Raw genomic sequence first — 12506 nt, 5'->3', positions numbered from 1 at the left:
ACAATCTTTTTAAAATAATAACCCTGAACAATTTCATGACACCAGCAAATCTCAACTCCCAACTCTAGATTGTTGGAAAAGCACAGGTTCCAGTACCAATCCTTGTGGGGCTCCATTTTCTACTTTCCTTTTGGAGAACTCTCCATTTTTTCCTACTCTCTGCTTCTTGCAACTTAACCAGTTCCTGAACATAAGAGCATTACTTGTGTTTGGCCAGGATTTTAGGCAGTTATAGAGAGAGCAGCTTCTCTCCTATAGGAATTGTGGTTCTTCTTGGATTAGTGTTCCTCAGAATATTACTTATCACAATGGTTTCAATATCATTTTTCTTAAACAGCAAGTTATCAGGAACTATTATTAAAACTGACATAATTGTGATTTATTAACATGAATTAAAATGCCCAACCAGTGCTGCAATGTGACAGTATATTAAAAAAAAATTAAAGTTCATATACTGTACTACTTCCACAAAGATCACACGCTTTTGCAAAAGACTCGTATGTACAATACTATATCAAATGAGAAGCATTAAGCAGTTTTACACGCAAAAGAAACAGTATTTACAGCACTTGTCAGAGACATTAGAAACAATCTATACATTAAATTACAATGTCTGCAAAGAACTGTTGAAATAAGAGCCATGTCCACACCAAACTATAAAAATCTGTATTGCATCTTCTATCTATATGCACACAAAAACTGTTTGACAGATGGAAAACCTGTTAGTGCCATCACTTAGCTGTGTACTTTAATTACATATGTATAAAAAGTAAATATAGAAAACATTCACTAAATGAATTTAACTGCAACAATAAAATTTAAAGTTACGCAGCATCAAATCTACTGCCAGAACGAACAGCTGGAATGTTCACATACAAAATAAAAAATGCCTAATACTGGCTCAAGGGCACAGTTTCAGGAATTTTTAAAAGCAAAAATGGAAAGAATACAATGAGAGTGCGCGCACTGGTGTTTGCTTTTATACAAAGTATCATGTACAAGCTTTAAAAAGTACCTTCAACAGGTACATATGAAATATACAGTTTTTTACAGAACATTTTTAAAATGTTTAGAAGCAAGGGGTCCATTTTAATGCCACCCTGACCCATGGTAATTGTTTTGAAAAGTCGGTGGCACCTGTGCTCTGTGAATAGGTATTTGCCCAGGCACCGGAGATGCCTGCTGAGGTCCTTGCACACCGTGAGGAAGGGATACAGAGCCAGGATGAGGGCAGAACCCGGAAGCGGTCGGTGTCGGAATACTGCTTGGTCCTTGAGGCTGGATGTGAGGACCCTGACCTGGGAGTGGGCAATGAGGTCCCGTCCCGGCAGGCTGGTGCTGAGGTCCAGGTCCCAAAGGGGTGTGATGAGGTTGCGAGGGGTAGGAAGTGACTGTTGAGTGAGCGCTGGAGGGGAAAAGTGGGGGGCCCTGGTGAGATGCATGGTGCAATCCTTGCGCCGATGCCGTGTGATGCCCAGAGCCTAAAATGGTGGCGGGTGGCGGCGGTGGAGGAGGCGGCGGAGCCGAATTGACTACGTGCTGGTGTTGTGCTTGCAAACCTTGGTGACCCGTGGTGGGGTGAGTCGGATGATGGTGAGGAAGGGGACCAGGCGGCGGCGGAGGCGGCGGCAGGTGGTGACCGGCAGCTTGAGAATGGAGGTGTGACCCCGGAGCCACGGCGACCGCGTGCACGGGGCCCACCACGTGGGCCACGGGATGCTGCTGATGAGAACTTTGCTGCTGCACAAGATGGGGTCCCGGAGCAGGGGGCGGCGGCGGGGGGGGCGGCGGAGCCCCGACAGCTGGAGTCTGGTGGTGAATACTGGGGTTCGGAGATGGCAAAAAATGCCCACTGGTGACATGGTGCCCTGAAACTGGCTGCTGGCATGTTGTGCCGGCAAGTGCTTGGTTTGGTCCAGAGGGGAACACAGTTTGTTGGGCGGGTATGCTACTTTTTAACTGACTGTAATTTTGAAAGTTTCCTGAGGGGGCTTGCTGGTTTTGATAGTAAGTAGAGGAAGGGGGCGGAGGTGGGGGAGGAGGCGGGGCGCTTGCGTTCAAATTTTGTTGGTGAAACTGGCTGTAAGAGACGGAAGAGGTTTGGGGAAACAGCGTTGCGCTGGGTTGCTGCTGGGTGCTGGGCTGAAGGCTTTGCGTCGCCGCATAGAAACTCCTGTGAGTGTCTCTTTGAGGTGTTCCCACCTGAGGTGACTGAGGATGATGAGGTCTGCATGGCGATCCTAATTGTTGCGAAGGGGGCTTTGGTGAAAGGTAGCCGTGCTGAACAGGTGTGTGGGGCGTAGAGGGTTTGGGAGGGTTCTCTACCTGGGGCGAAGGGGGACAGTGTAGCTTCAATGGTGCAGAAGGCAGCTTTTGCGAGAGCTGATCTGCTGCGCTGCGCGAATGGGGCTGGGACTGGTGGGTTTTTGAAAGTGCTTCGGCGTTGTTTGCCAGCGGTTTCTGTGGCTGGTCAGGTTTGGGGTGAGTTGTGTTCTCTGCCTCTGGAGCATCTGCTGGAGTCTCCCACTGGGCATCCTGTTTTGTGGGTGTTTTCCCAAGTGATTGGACAGGAGCTACAGGACTTGGTGAAGAAGTCTACACGAAGGAAAAAGAAAAACAGACATGTAACTTCAGTTTAAAGCATATCCATATCCTTATCTTCAGAGCTATGGACGCAATGCAGGCTTGTTCAACTAGTGAGGTTTACGGGGTTCAATGCAACACTTCTTACTCCTGAGGATAGCAGACAAACACAAACTTTGAAATCAAATTTGGAAAAAAAAAATGGGACTTTGTGGTGCTTAAGATAAATAGCAGCAAAAGCAAGTGACTATCCGGCTTTTAAACAATATTGTGTTGTTACTCACTGGATTAGCTACTGTTCCTCCTTTAGATGTGCATCAATGAGACAGATGGATAAAGAGTCACTTTTAAGCTTTTAAATGCTTATATTAATTAATTTCACAAACATGGATTCTTGCCAGCATCTGGCAGTGAGTATATCTGCATTCAGGCAAAATTCAGAACATCAGTTTTAAGCTATAGTGACCAGGAAAGAAGCAGGGACATTCAAGCCAAGTATGTGTGCATTCACTAACGTGAAAATATTTTGTATAGTAGTACCTTGCTCACTTTTAAAGGACTCTTGCAAGCCTTCAGAGAAGTATCTGGGGACGGACATTCACTTGTGGGCTCAGGATTTTCAGGATCTGCAAAAAGAATTACTGTAAGTCTATAGACAGAAGTATACAATGGCCATGAAGATGTTTGACTGGATGGATTAAACTTTCAAGTTTGAATTTTTAAAATCAAGCTTGAAGCATTCTTAATAAAATGATATGAATACAAGATCAGATGGTGACCAATAATTACATTTTTTCCTGCTCAATCAGAAGCAGACCAAACACCACCACGAAATTGCTCAAAGTTCAAAGGAGCACTTTCAGGGTCAACCAAATGTTTTCTTACCAGAGTCCTTGTCTTTCCTATGATCACTAAGAAGCAAAGCTCGCTGATAACTTCGTTCCCTCACTTGCTCCACTGAAGTTGAAGAAGTCCTTCAAAGCAAAAATGAATGAAATCTTAGTTTGCTGGATAATTATTTATTGAAAAAAATGTATCTCCCTACTGCTCAAGAGAACACTTAGTTGCATGGTACACGTTGGGCAGATTCGAACTGCCGACCTTCCGATTGGCAAGCCCAAGAGGCTCACTGGTTTAGACCACAGCGCCACCCACATCCGTTATTTTATTTTTATAGATTATAGTACTCTTAATCTCTCAGCAAATCCACGGAAACTAAGGAATGTGCAGTACTAATACAGCCTTTTCCAGCCAAGCCTTCCTTTAAAAGTAGTTATGACTGGTGCTTTAAGGGGGAAAGGTCACAGCACGCACTTCCCATGCAAGCACGGCATGTGTTCTGCCTAATTCTACTACACAAATTGTATGGAAGTTGGCCCCCACAGAGCTCAAACCCTTAAAGGCTGACGCACACATTTCTTATGGTAGCAGAAGGGCACCTTGTTAAATTTTAATCAGTCTGAAATTTCACCACCCTGTTTTGAGGATCTGAACACTTGCGTTACTCAAAAGTCCGCTTTTTCTTTGTAAAGGTAAAGGTAAAGGTACCCCTGCCCGTACGGGCCAGTCGTGTCCGACTCTAGGGTTGTGTGCCCATCTCACTCTATAGGCCGGGGGCCAGCGCTGTCCGGAGACACTTCCGGGTCACGTGGCCAGCGTGACGAAGCTGCTCTGGCGAGCCTGCACCAGCACAGCACACGGAAACGCCGTTTACCTTCCCGCTATAAAGCGGTACCTATTTATCTACTTGCACTTAGGGGTGCTTTCGAACTGCTAGGTGGGCAGGAGCTGGGACCGAAAGACGGGAGCTCACCCCGCCGCGGGGATTCGAACCACCGACCATATGATCGGCAAGCCCTAGGCGCTGAGGTTTTACCCACAGCGCCACCCGCATCCCTTTAACAGCAACTTATTTAGAGGAGCTTACCACTGAACTTCTGGATCGTTCTTCTCGCTTGAAGCTTCTTTCGATGAAGAGGAGTTTTCTGTTTCTTCTGAAGTGGTGCTATAATCGGTGGCTGGCAATGGTAAAGGGAGGCTAGCCGTGTGCTCCCGCTCAACTGGCTCCCCGTTCTCGCTGCTGTTATACCCGTCGGCAGAACCACCGTTGTTTCCTCCACCAGCAGAGTGTGGCGATATGGTGAGAAGGGGAAAGCTTTCTGCCTTGGAGCCGCTTTTTCTGGCTTCTCGTTGCCTCTTGCGGTATTCTAGAAGCGACACCTATGGAAAAAGTGGAAAGAACAGTTGTGGGATGTCCCAACTGTTTTGACAGTTCCCCCAGATTTCTTTCTAGGCTATTCTAAAAGTGGAGTTTGCATAATCTTTAAGAGAAAATTCAACACAGAATCTGGTTGCATTAGCTTTGAGGATAACTCTTTTGCAAAAATGAATCTAAAATTAGAATGAGTAAGAGAATGAGCATGTTTGCACATCACGATGACCCAGACTTTCTGATTTATTGTGGCTATTGCAATTTAGGAAGCAACAATCCACGGTCCTTAGTTCAGACATAGCATGAACCCAAAGCTTCCTGGTTGTTTATCTTGCTTTTGCCTAGCAAGGAGTGAAAAAGGAGCAATGAGGCAGTGTGCACCAGTATGCACCTCATCCCTGGCAAACCAGAAAGTGCAGGCAACTGACGGGCTAGTTGCTAGCACTGTTCCGCAAATACTTGTGTGAGAGTTTGCATGGTGAGGGTAAGCGGTTAATTCTGTAACCGTTCTTCCACTTCCACTGGTGCAACCAGAAAAACATATTTGGCTGCATTTTACTTTTATAACACAATGCTCCAGTACAAGGTACCAAACACTCCTTCGGTGGGCTGAAGAGGACTTCCACAAGTGAAAGTGCACCCTTTTGATCCAACCTAATGAACTGCAACAATCGTAATAAAATAATTTTGGGGTACTGCATACTGGACTTCCTACATTAGAACAAATGGTGAAGCATAACTCCTGAAAATGTCCTTTTACAGTCTGAGCAATTTCCCTCCTTTCTGTTTAACTGGGGCAGTAACAGTTTTCAGAATCTTAAGTATATGCATCATAACTATTTGGTTTGTCTGTCTTAAAATATTTCCCCAGCATTAATGGCTAAACTTTCTGCTAAAAACGAACCCTTTCCACTTGTGTTTCGTTTTTATCAGGACACCAGTTTAGCTACAAGGAGGCAGTGAGTGCTCCCATTGCTCCCTTCCTACGGCAGCTTCCTTTGCCACCATTCCAGAGGGTTTTCTGGCCCTCATTAGCTTTTCGCGGGGCTGTAGCATAAAGGGGGAGGTTGGAAAACCCTGTTCCAAAAGTGGAACACTCTGCTCATAGAACTGAGGATCAAAGCCACTGCCTTTATATTCATATCATAATCGTACGCCTCTTTGGCAAATCTCAGAACGGCTTACAGAAGGTCACCTATCCAAGGCCCCTGCTAAGCTTCAACAATGCTGCATTTATGAGATGATTCTAGACCATTCACTACTAAACTTCATGCCACCAGGAGATGTTTTGGTCAAAAGGTATTATTTTTAATTATTCAACTATTTTAAAAGCATCCCAGGTTCCGTATCTGCAACAGTTATGTTTTGTACAAATAATTTCCTCTAAGCTAAAGAAAATCAAGCCTCCTCAAAACTAGTAAATACAGACTATAAATTTTATTTTTGTTCTCGAAGCTGAACAAACACTAAATGGCATGATCTAGACAAACGTAGGCATCCTTAACATTAATTTGATAACTTAGTATTTTAAGTTCAGCGCTTAAAGTTCTAAGTAAGGCTGCAATCATAAACCCATTTGAGAATGTCTCCTATAGTAAGTAGAAGCACCTTATCTAATTTTGTCTTGGCAGAAAAGGTACAGATATAAAAAATGAAAGTGTGAATTTATACTTAAAGGTTGTAACCTTTTTCTTTTGTGGAGGATTCTGGGGTGTGCAATTTCCGTCCATCAAGCTGTCGCTACTGACAGTTCTTCCAAAGCCAGCTGCGAGTCCATCTTCAGAAGTACAAAAAACAGGTGTTTCCATGAACATGCCGCCTCTGGCATCATCTGGAATCAGGCACTTTGATTCGTTTATTCGGAATCCACCTCCTACCTCCAGCTGGTGTGAAGGAGTTAAGTCCCTCAGATTAGAATTCATTGAGAAATTTACACCTGTCCTGTCGGGACTCTTTACCCAAGTTGGATAAACTGTTCCCCGTCCACAGTGAGCAGTTTCCAGCTGGCTGCTAGCATCAGTCCTATCATGGCAGGGGTTGTCCAAAGTTTTATGCAGTGCACTTTGCTCAATTGCTTCAAGTCCCAACTGGAGGTCTGAGGCCGTTTCATTTTCTCCGGAGCATTGCCTGGCGCCATCAGTCCTATTTCTTGGACTGGAATATCCAATAGTCTTTATTTCTTGCAGGCACATTTCTGTTAGATTGGAATTTCTGAAAGGGTTGAGTGCGAGCATTGCTGATGATGACCGGTCAAATCCCTGCACACCGAGAGAGAAGCAATTAGATGTAACACACAATGTCTGAGAAAAGTAAATGAAAATGATACCCCCGTATGAACCTAGCTAAATGTTATTTCATTGATGGCTCCACTGAAGTATTTTTTTAATCTATCCATTTATCTATAAAATCCTAATGTGCCATCCAATTTTTGGTTATTGTGCCTTTAACACAGATGTGGTCCATATATGGAAGGTATGTCAATTCATTAAAAATATTGGAACTGAATACTGGTGTAGATTACAGGAATTACAGAAATGAGACCCTGAGTAATTCTGGGATATTTGGAAAATATGGGTTTAAGGCAGGAGATTGAATTGCTTATGCCAATGAACATGGTGGGATGGAGATTATTATTATTATTATCATCATCATCATCAATATTGAGGAAGGACTTAATAGATCTGGATTATTTAGTTTGGCTACAATGGTGGGTTTATCAAGATGCATTTTTTCATGTTCTACGCAATACTACATGCTTTCTGTAATAGGTTTGTCAGCAAAATGCAAGAAAAAATAATTTTGTAGTACTGGGAAACTGAAGAAGCTGCTTTGTGCCAAGCTAGATTATTGCTCTGCAATGTCTACACTCAACTGCAGTGACTCTCCAGGGTTTCAGATAGAACTCTTCCTGTTTTGCATAGAGATGCCAGGGATTAAACGCAGGACCTTTTGTGCTCTGCTTCCAATTCTTCCCCAATTATTAGCAGCTGTTCATAGCTGGGAGGAAGATTTGCAAAACACATATAAGCCTTTCCCAGTAACTGCTTACAGTTCTCCTTACCTCTTGATTATACGTTCGCCTCTTAACTTCTGGGGAACTTTCAGGTGAAGAAATATTCTGCATTAAAAAAGTTAAGCATGGAAATTTTATTTTAATGCAAATCACAGATGAAAGCATCTTATTTTTTAAACAACATCTAAACTACTTTATTTCATTTTGGCTCCCTGGAGTATATGCTAGGAGTTAAAACTTCTCTGAATTTTGTCTAACCCCCTTCTAAAGACTGGATTGGTCCCACCATTTGCTAAACTAGCTGTTATTTTTTTAAAACAAACAAACAAACCTGTCAATGCAAGTTGATTAATCAGGTAAGAGTATAGAATATACAAAAGCTCACCTCAAAGTGCATTGCATTTCCATGTACACATGGAATCACTGGCGTAACAGGTGAGTAAATGGGCTTATAACCATTCCTACAGGTTTCATCATCTGCTTTTATTCTAGGAGGAGTTGCAAACAGCAATGGATCTGAGGCAGAGAGATCAGCATGGGTTGGTGTGGCATATGGAGAAGGAATAGGTGTAGATGTTTCTGAATAGGCAGAATCCGACAGCTGATAGACTCTTCGTTTTTTTAGCGGTGTTGTCAGGTCTGCATGTTATGAAGGCAAACAAAAAACAACAATTGATGCTTTCTCGTTAAGCCATCAAGATTTGAACACACTTATTAGGTTCCATCAATAAACCGTTTTTGTCCAATCCCCTGCAATGCAGTAATCGCGACTAAAGCATCCAGAGTCCATGTGCACATTTGGAAACCTGGGAAACTGTCTGACTAGTCACAAAATATAGCAACTTGCCCAAGGAACCTTGAATACAATACAGAGATTCAACGAGAGTCTCAACTGCCAAACCAGGTATCTGCCCCCACAAACTACTCATTCCACAGAAGGAAAACTAGCTATGCTTGGAGAAACACACACACCCAACCAACTCTACCTCCTCCCACCAAATGCAGAACAGGCAAAACATTCCCAGTCCATCAAGTGGGTCCCTAAAACTTGAATGGTTGGCTAGAAATCAATACATCGGTTTCCAGATGCTTCACTCTGTTCTTTCCATTTCCACAAAGAATGCCTTTCAGAACACATAGAGCTCAGAGGTACTTTTCCTTAAAGAAGGAAAGCGGAAACCCAGCCAGATGGGCGGGGTATAAATAATAAATTATTATTATATTATTATAACTAGAGACCTGCAATTTACTTTCCAACAAGCCCAGTTCTTCACAAGGTGGTGGTGAGGCATAGATCCTAGCTTGAGAAAAAGGCATATATGTCAGATTTCATGAACTGATTGTGATAGCAAAATATCTCAGGGCAGCGCTCTTCTATTTAATCTTGGTCACACACAGAGGGTACAGGGTGTTCTGTTGATGGAAGCAACTGAACTTTCAAGCAGAGTATGAATATATTCTCCAGCAGGAAAGATGCCACGAACCATAAACATTTAGTACGAAAGTAAGTAGAGAGAAGTGGTTGCCCAACTGGGTGCTTAAACATCAGATCCCCTGCATGTTTGATGAAAAGGGTTAAACCATTTCAGACGATAGCTTGCACCATATAACAAAAATCCTTACCTGATAAAGAACAACTGTCATTTAATAACAAGGGACTTCTACTTTCACCATTGACTGTGGGACTTCTAGATCTTTCATGAGATGGTGAATTAAACCTATCTACAGCTGTTGTGTTTTCTTCTTCCAGAGCTTGCTTCAACCAACGCTGGGGGGGAAAAAAGAATATAATTAAACTCTAGTCCATGGGTGCCAAGTGAGATCCATTATAATTATTGATTTAAATCATTTCCAGGCCATGTGCAATTTTTAAAAAAACTCAATAGTCTGTTTTACAAAATAATATAAGACATAACACAGCATAAACTTTTACAAGGGGAACAAAAAGTGGACTAAGTTGTTATTTAACAGTTCATGGAAAATAAGGTCTTTATTTGATGACAAAATGAATAGGTAAAGGTAAAGGGACCCCTGACTGTTAGGTCCAGTCATGGACGACTCGGGGGTTGCGGCGCTCATCTCGCTTTATTGGCCAAGGGAGCCGGCGTACAGCTTCCGGGTTATGTGGCCAGCATGACTAAGCCTCTTCTGGCGAACCAGAGCAGCGCACGGAAACGCCATTTACCTTCGCACCGGAGCGGTACCTATTAATCTACTTACACTTGGTGCTTTCGAACTCCTGGGTTGGCAGGAGCAGGGACCGGGCAATGGGAGCTCACCCCGTTTCGAACCACCGACCTTCTGACCGGCAAGCCCTAGGCTCTGTGGTTTAACCCACAGCGCCACCCGCGTCACTTCTAATGAATAGGTAGCACTATGCAAAAGCCTTTCACCAGTAGCCACCTGCCTTATCTAGTCTGTAGATATTTCACAAGATTTAAGAAATAGCTATTTGTCTTAATATCAAAAGGAGGAAAAACAAAAAGGAAACACTACCTTCTTGCAAGAGCCAATGTTTTCCACAGGTTCTTTTCTGCGCCTCTTTTCCGAAAGGAATGGCGATGTAAAACGAATATAGTGCTTAGGAGTAGTATATACATGTGGGCTGTAAGTGAGACCGGGCAAAGAATTCAGCTGTGTAGCCAAAACCTCAGGATCTGTCGTTATACGCAGGGGCCTTTCTGAAAGGCTGTCCGTCGGTTTTCCTGTCTTCTCGTTCTTCTCACTTAACCACTCACTCACCAAGTGCTAAACAGAAAAGGGAAAAGTCAACATAGCCCTTCTGCTGAAGGTAGTTATCAACTGTACATTAAGACCATGTTCAGTACTATAGGAGAGTGCAAATACTAAAGTAACTAATGAAGCTGTAACTGCACACAGATACACCGTTTATAGGTTCACTGGTAATCCAGGTAACTGACCAGGTTTGCACAGTCAGGTTAATGGCTTCTAAACAAGCAAGTTTGTAAGCCACTTTAAACCCATGGCTTTGCATCATAGCTTGTTTGAAAGCCATTAACCTTAATTCCTGATTGAATGGGGAAACTTGGGCTTCCTGGCTTGTTTCCCTGCTCACAGGAAGGAACTGTAAGTGGGTACACAGAGCTCATGCATATTCTGGCTTATTAAACCAGTATTTAATTGTGTAGACACGGCTCCTGTGTCAAGGTAAAATATACTAGATGGTAAGAGCTGATTTGCTGTCAAATCCTAGAAAGTGGTAAATTTGTGGTAAAATGCCACTGTTTAAAAGTTGTAGCCAGCGAGGCTGATGTCAGCTTTTTTTGCTAATGCTACTGAGAAACAACCTGCATTCTTAAACTAAGTGATGTGTGTACTACAAGCATCAGCAATCATTTTTAATTTACTCGTTCCTAAGTTTTTCTGTGTAAATGCATACAGGGTGGCGGGGTGTTCTTCTACAATAGGTCTTCCCTTATGTTTTTTTCTAACGGGTGTCACCATTTTTACCACGCACAAGCCCTGCCATTCTTTGCTCACTGAGGTAGCAACCTAAAACACACTCTTAATTCAGTGAGACTTATTTCTGTGTTAATGTGAACAGGATTGGACTGTTTGAGCTGGATCAAGCAGCCTGTCCTCTCTTGAAGTTCCAATCAATTTCCTTATCTTAAGAAAAGTTTGAATTTAAAAACGGGACTTTCCTGGAGCTGTTCAGGTGGCAGCAGTGACCAGGAATAGATCACCCTTTCAATTTATCCAGTTACTCAAGCCTTGTTAATATCCACACTGGGCTACTGCGACATGCTCTCTGTATGTAGCTGCTGTTGTAAACATCAGAAACATATTTCCCGGTTGTTACTGCAGGCTCTAGAACTCTCTCCTTGAGAAGCCTGCCTATTTCTCTCTGGTCTTCTGATGAAAGCCCCCTCTTAATTCAGAGGGCCTCTGGTGCTATGGCAGAATCCTTACCTATTATTTACTGGTAATATTGCATTATTTAATATTGCTGTGCTGTTGTGCTGCATTCACTTCATTTAACAGTTTTGGTTTTGTTAGTTGCCTTACACAGAAAGGCAGGATAAAAATAAAAATATTAAAAACAATAAATCTACAGCTGGTGGCATGCACACAAAAGAATATGCCCGGCCATTATAGGGAATGGGAGACATACCTCACAAATTTGTGTCCAGCCCTTCCCATCCTTCTGGTCAAGGAATGTGAGCTGCAAGGAATGTGTTCCCTGAATGAATTGAGAAGGGAGAGGCTGGACTGGGATATAGGCTTCCCGGAATGCTCAGGTATGCTGAACATCCATGCATATGTACCACAGAGGAAGAGGGAAACCAGACTACGATAGAAACCCCTCCATAGATGCTCTGCATGCACTGAACTGGAGCAATCCCGCAGTTAAAAGATGGCCACAAACTTTCATTTCCCTTTTTAGGCTTTTGTTTCTACTTAGTGGAAAAGAAGCGCTGAAAAACAATGACTACTGCACTGGCTCTATTTCTGTGACACTCTATTTCCTTCCAAGCTAGCAGCAACTGAAAGCAAACCCAACCCAAAAAAACTACTGACTGTTAGCAATGCCATGGCCTACGGTTTCACAGAAAAAGCCTAACATGAACTCTTTCAATATCTTCACAGGGAGGCCTATGCTGTGTTTTCTCCCTCTCAGTGGAAGGCAAACTCCAGACCTAGGAGTCCTCACAGGAGATGCATCCTATAGGACAA

At 43.1% G+C, this 12506-nt stretch overlaps 1 protein-coding gene across 31 annotated transcripts in view; it reads right to left on the bottom strand.

Moving 5' to 3' along the window:
- Positions 1–354: 354 nt before the first annotated feature.
- Positions 355–12506, bottom strand: part of KMT2E (lysine methyltransferase 2E (inactive)) — a 58365-nt gene continuing 46213 nt past the window's right edge. For 19 of the 31 annotated variants that reach the window (XM_083574875.1, XM_083574870.1, XM_083574878.1 and 16 more), the window contains 10 exons: positions 11944–12012; positions 10305–10556; positions 9432–9576; positions 8194–8447; positions 7857–7913; positions 6481–7053; positions 4511–4803; positions 3469–3557; positions 3124–3209; positions 355–2595 (listed from right to left, as the gene is read on the bottom strand). In XM_083574875.1, coding sequence (XP_083431001.1) covers positions 1090–2595; positions 3124–3209; positions 3469–3557; positions 4511–4803; positions 6481–7053; positions 7857–7913; positions 8194–8447; positions 9432–9576; positions 10305–10556; positions 11944–12012 — 3324 coding nt within the window. In that variant the 3' untranslated portion in view covers positions 355–1089. The remainder of the gene's footprint in view (positions 2596–3123; positions 3210–3468; positions 3558–4510; positions 4804–6480; positions 7054–7856; positions 7914–8193; positions 8448–9431; positions 9577–10304; positions 10557–11943; positions 12013–12506) is intronic. The other 12 variants (XM_083574877.1, XM_083574874.1, XM_083574881.1 and 9 more) reach the window with 3 other exon arrangements.

Source organism: Podarcis filfolensis (assembly GCF_964270895.1).
Source record: "Podarcis filfolensis genome assembly, chromosome: 10".
Taxonomy (NCBI): Eukaryota; Metazoa; Chordata; class Lepidosauria; order Squamata; family Lacertidae; genus Podarcis; species Podarcis filfolensis.
This window is presented reverse-complemented; position numbering and strand designations above follow the sequence as displayed.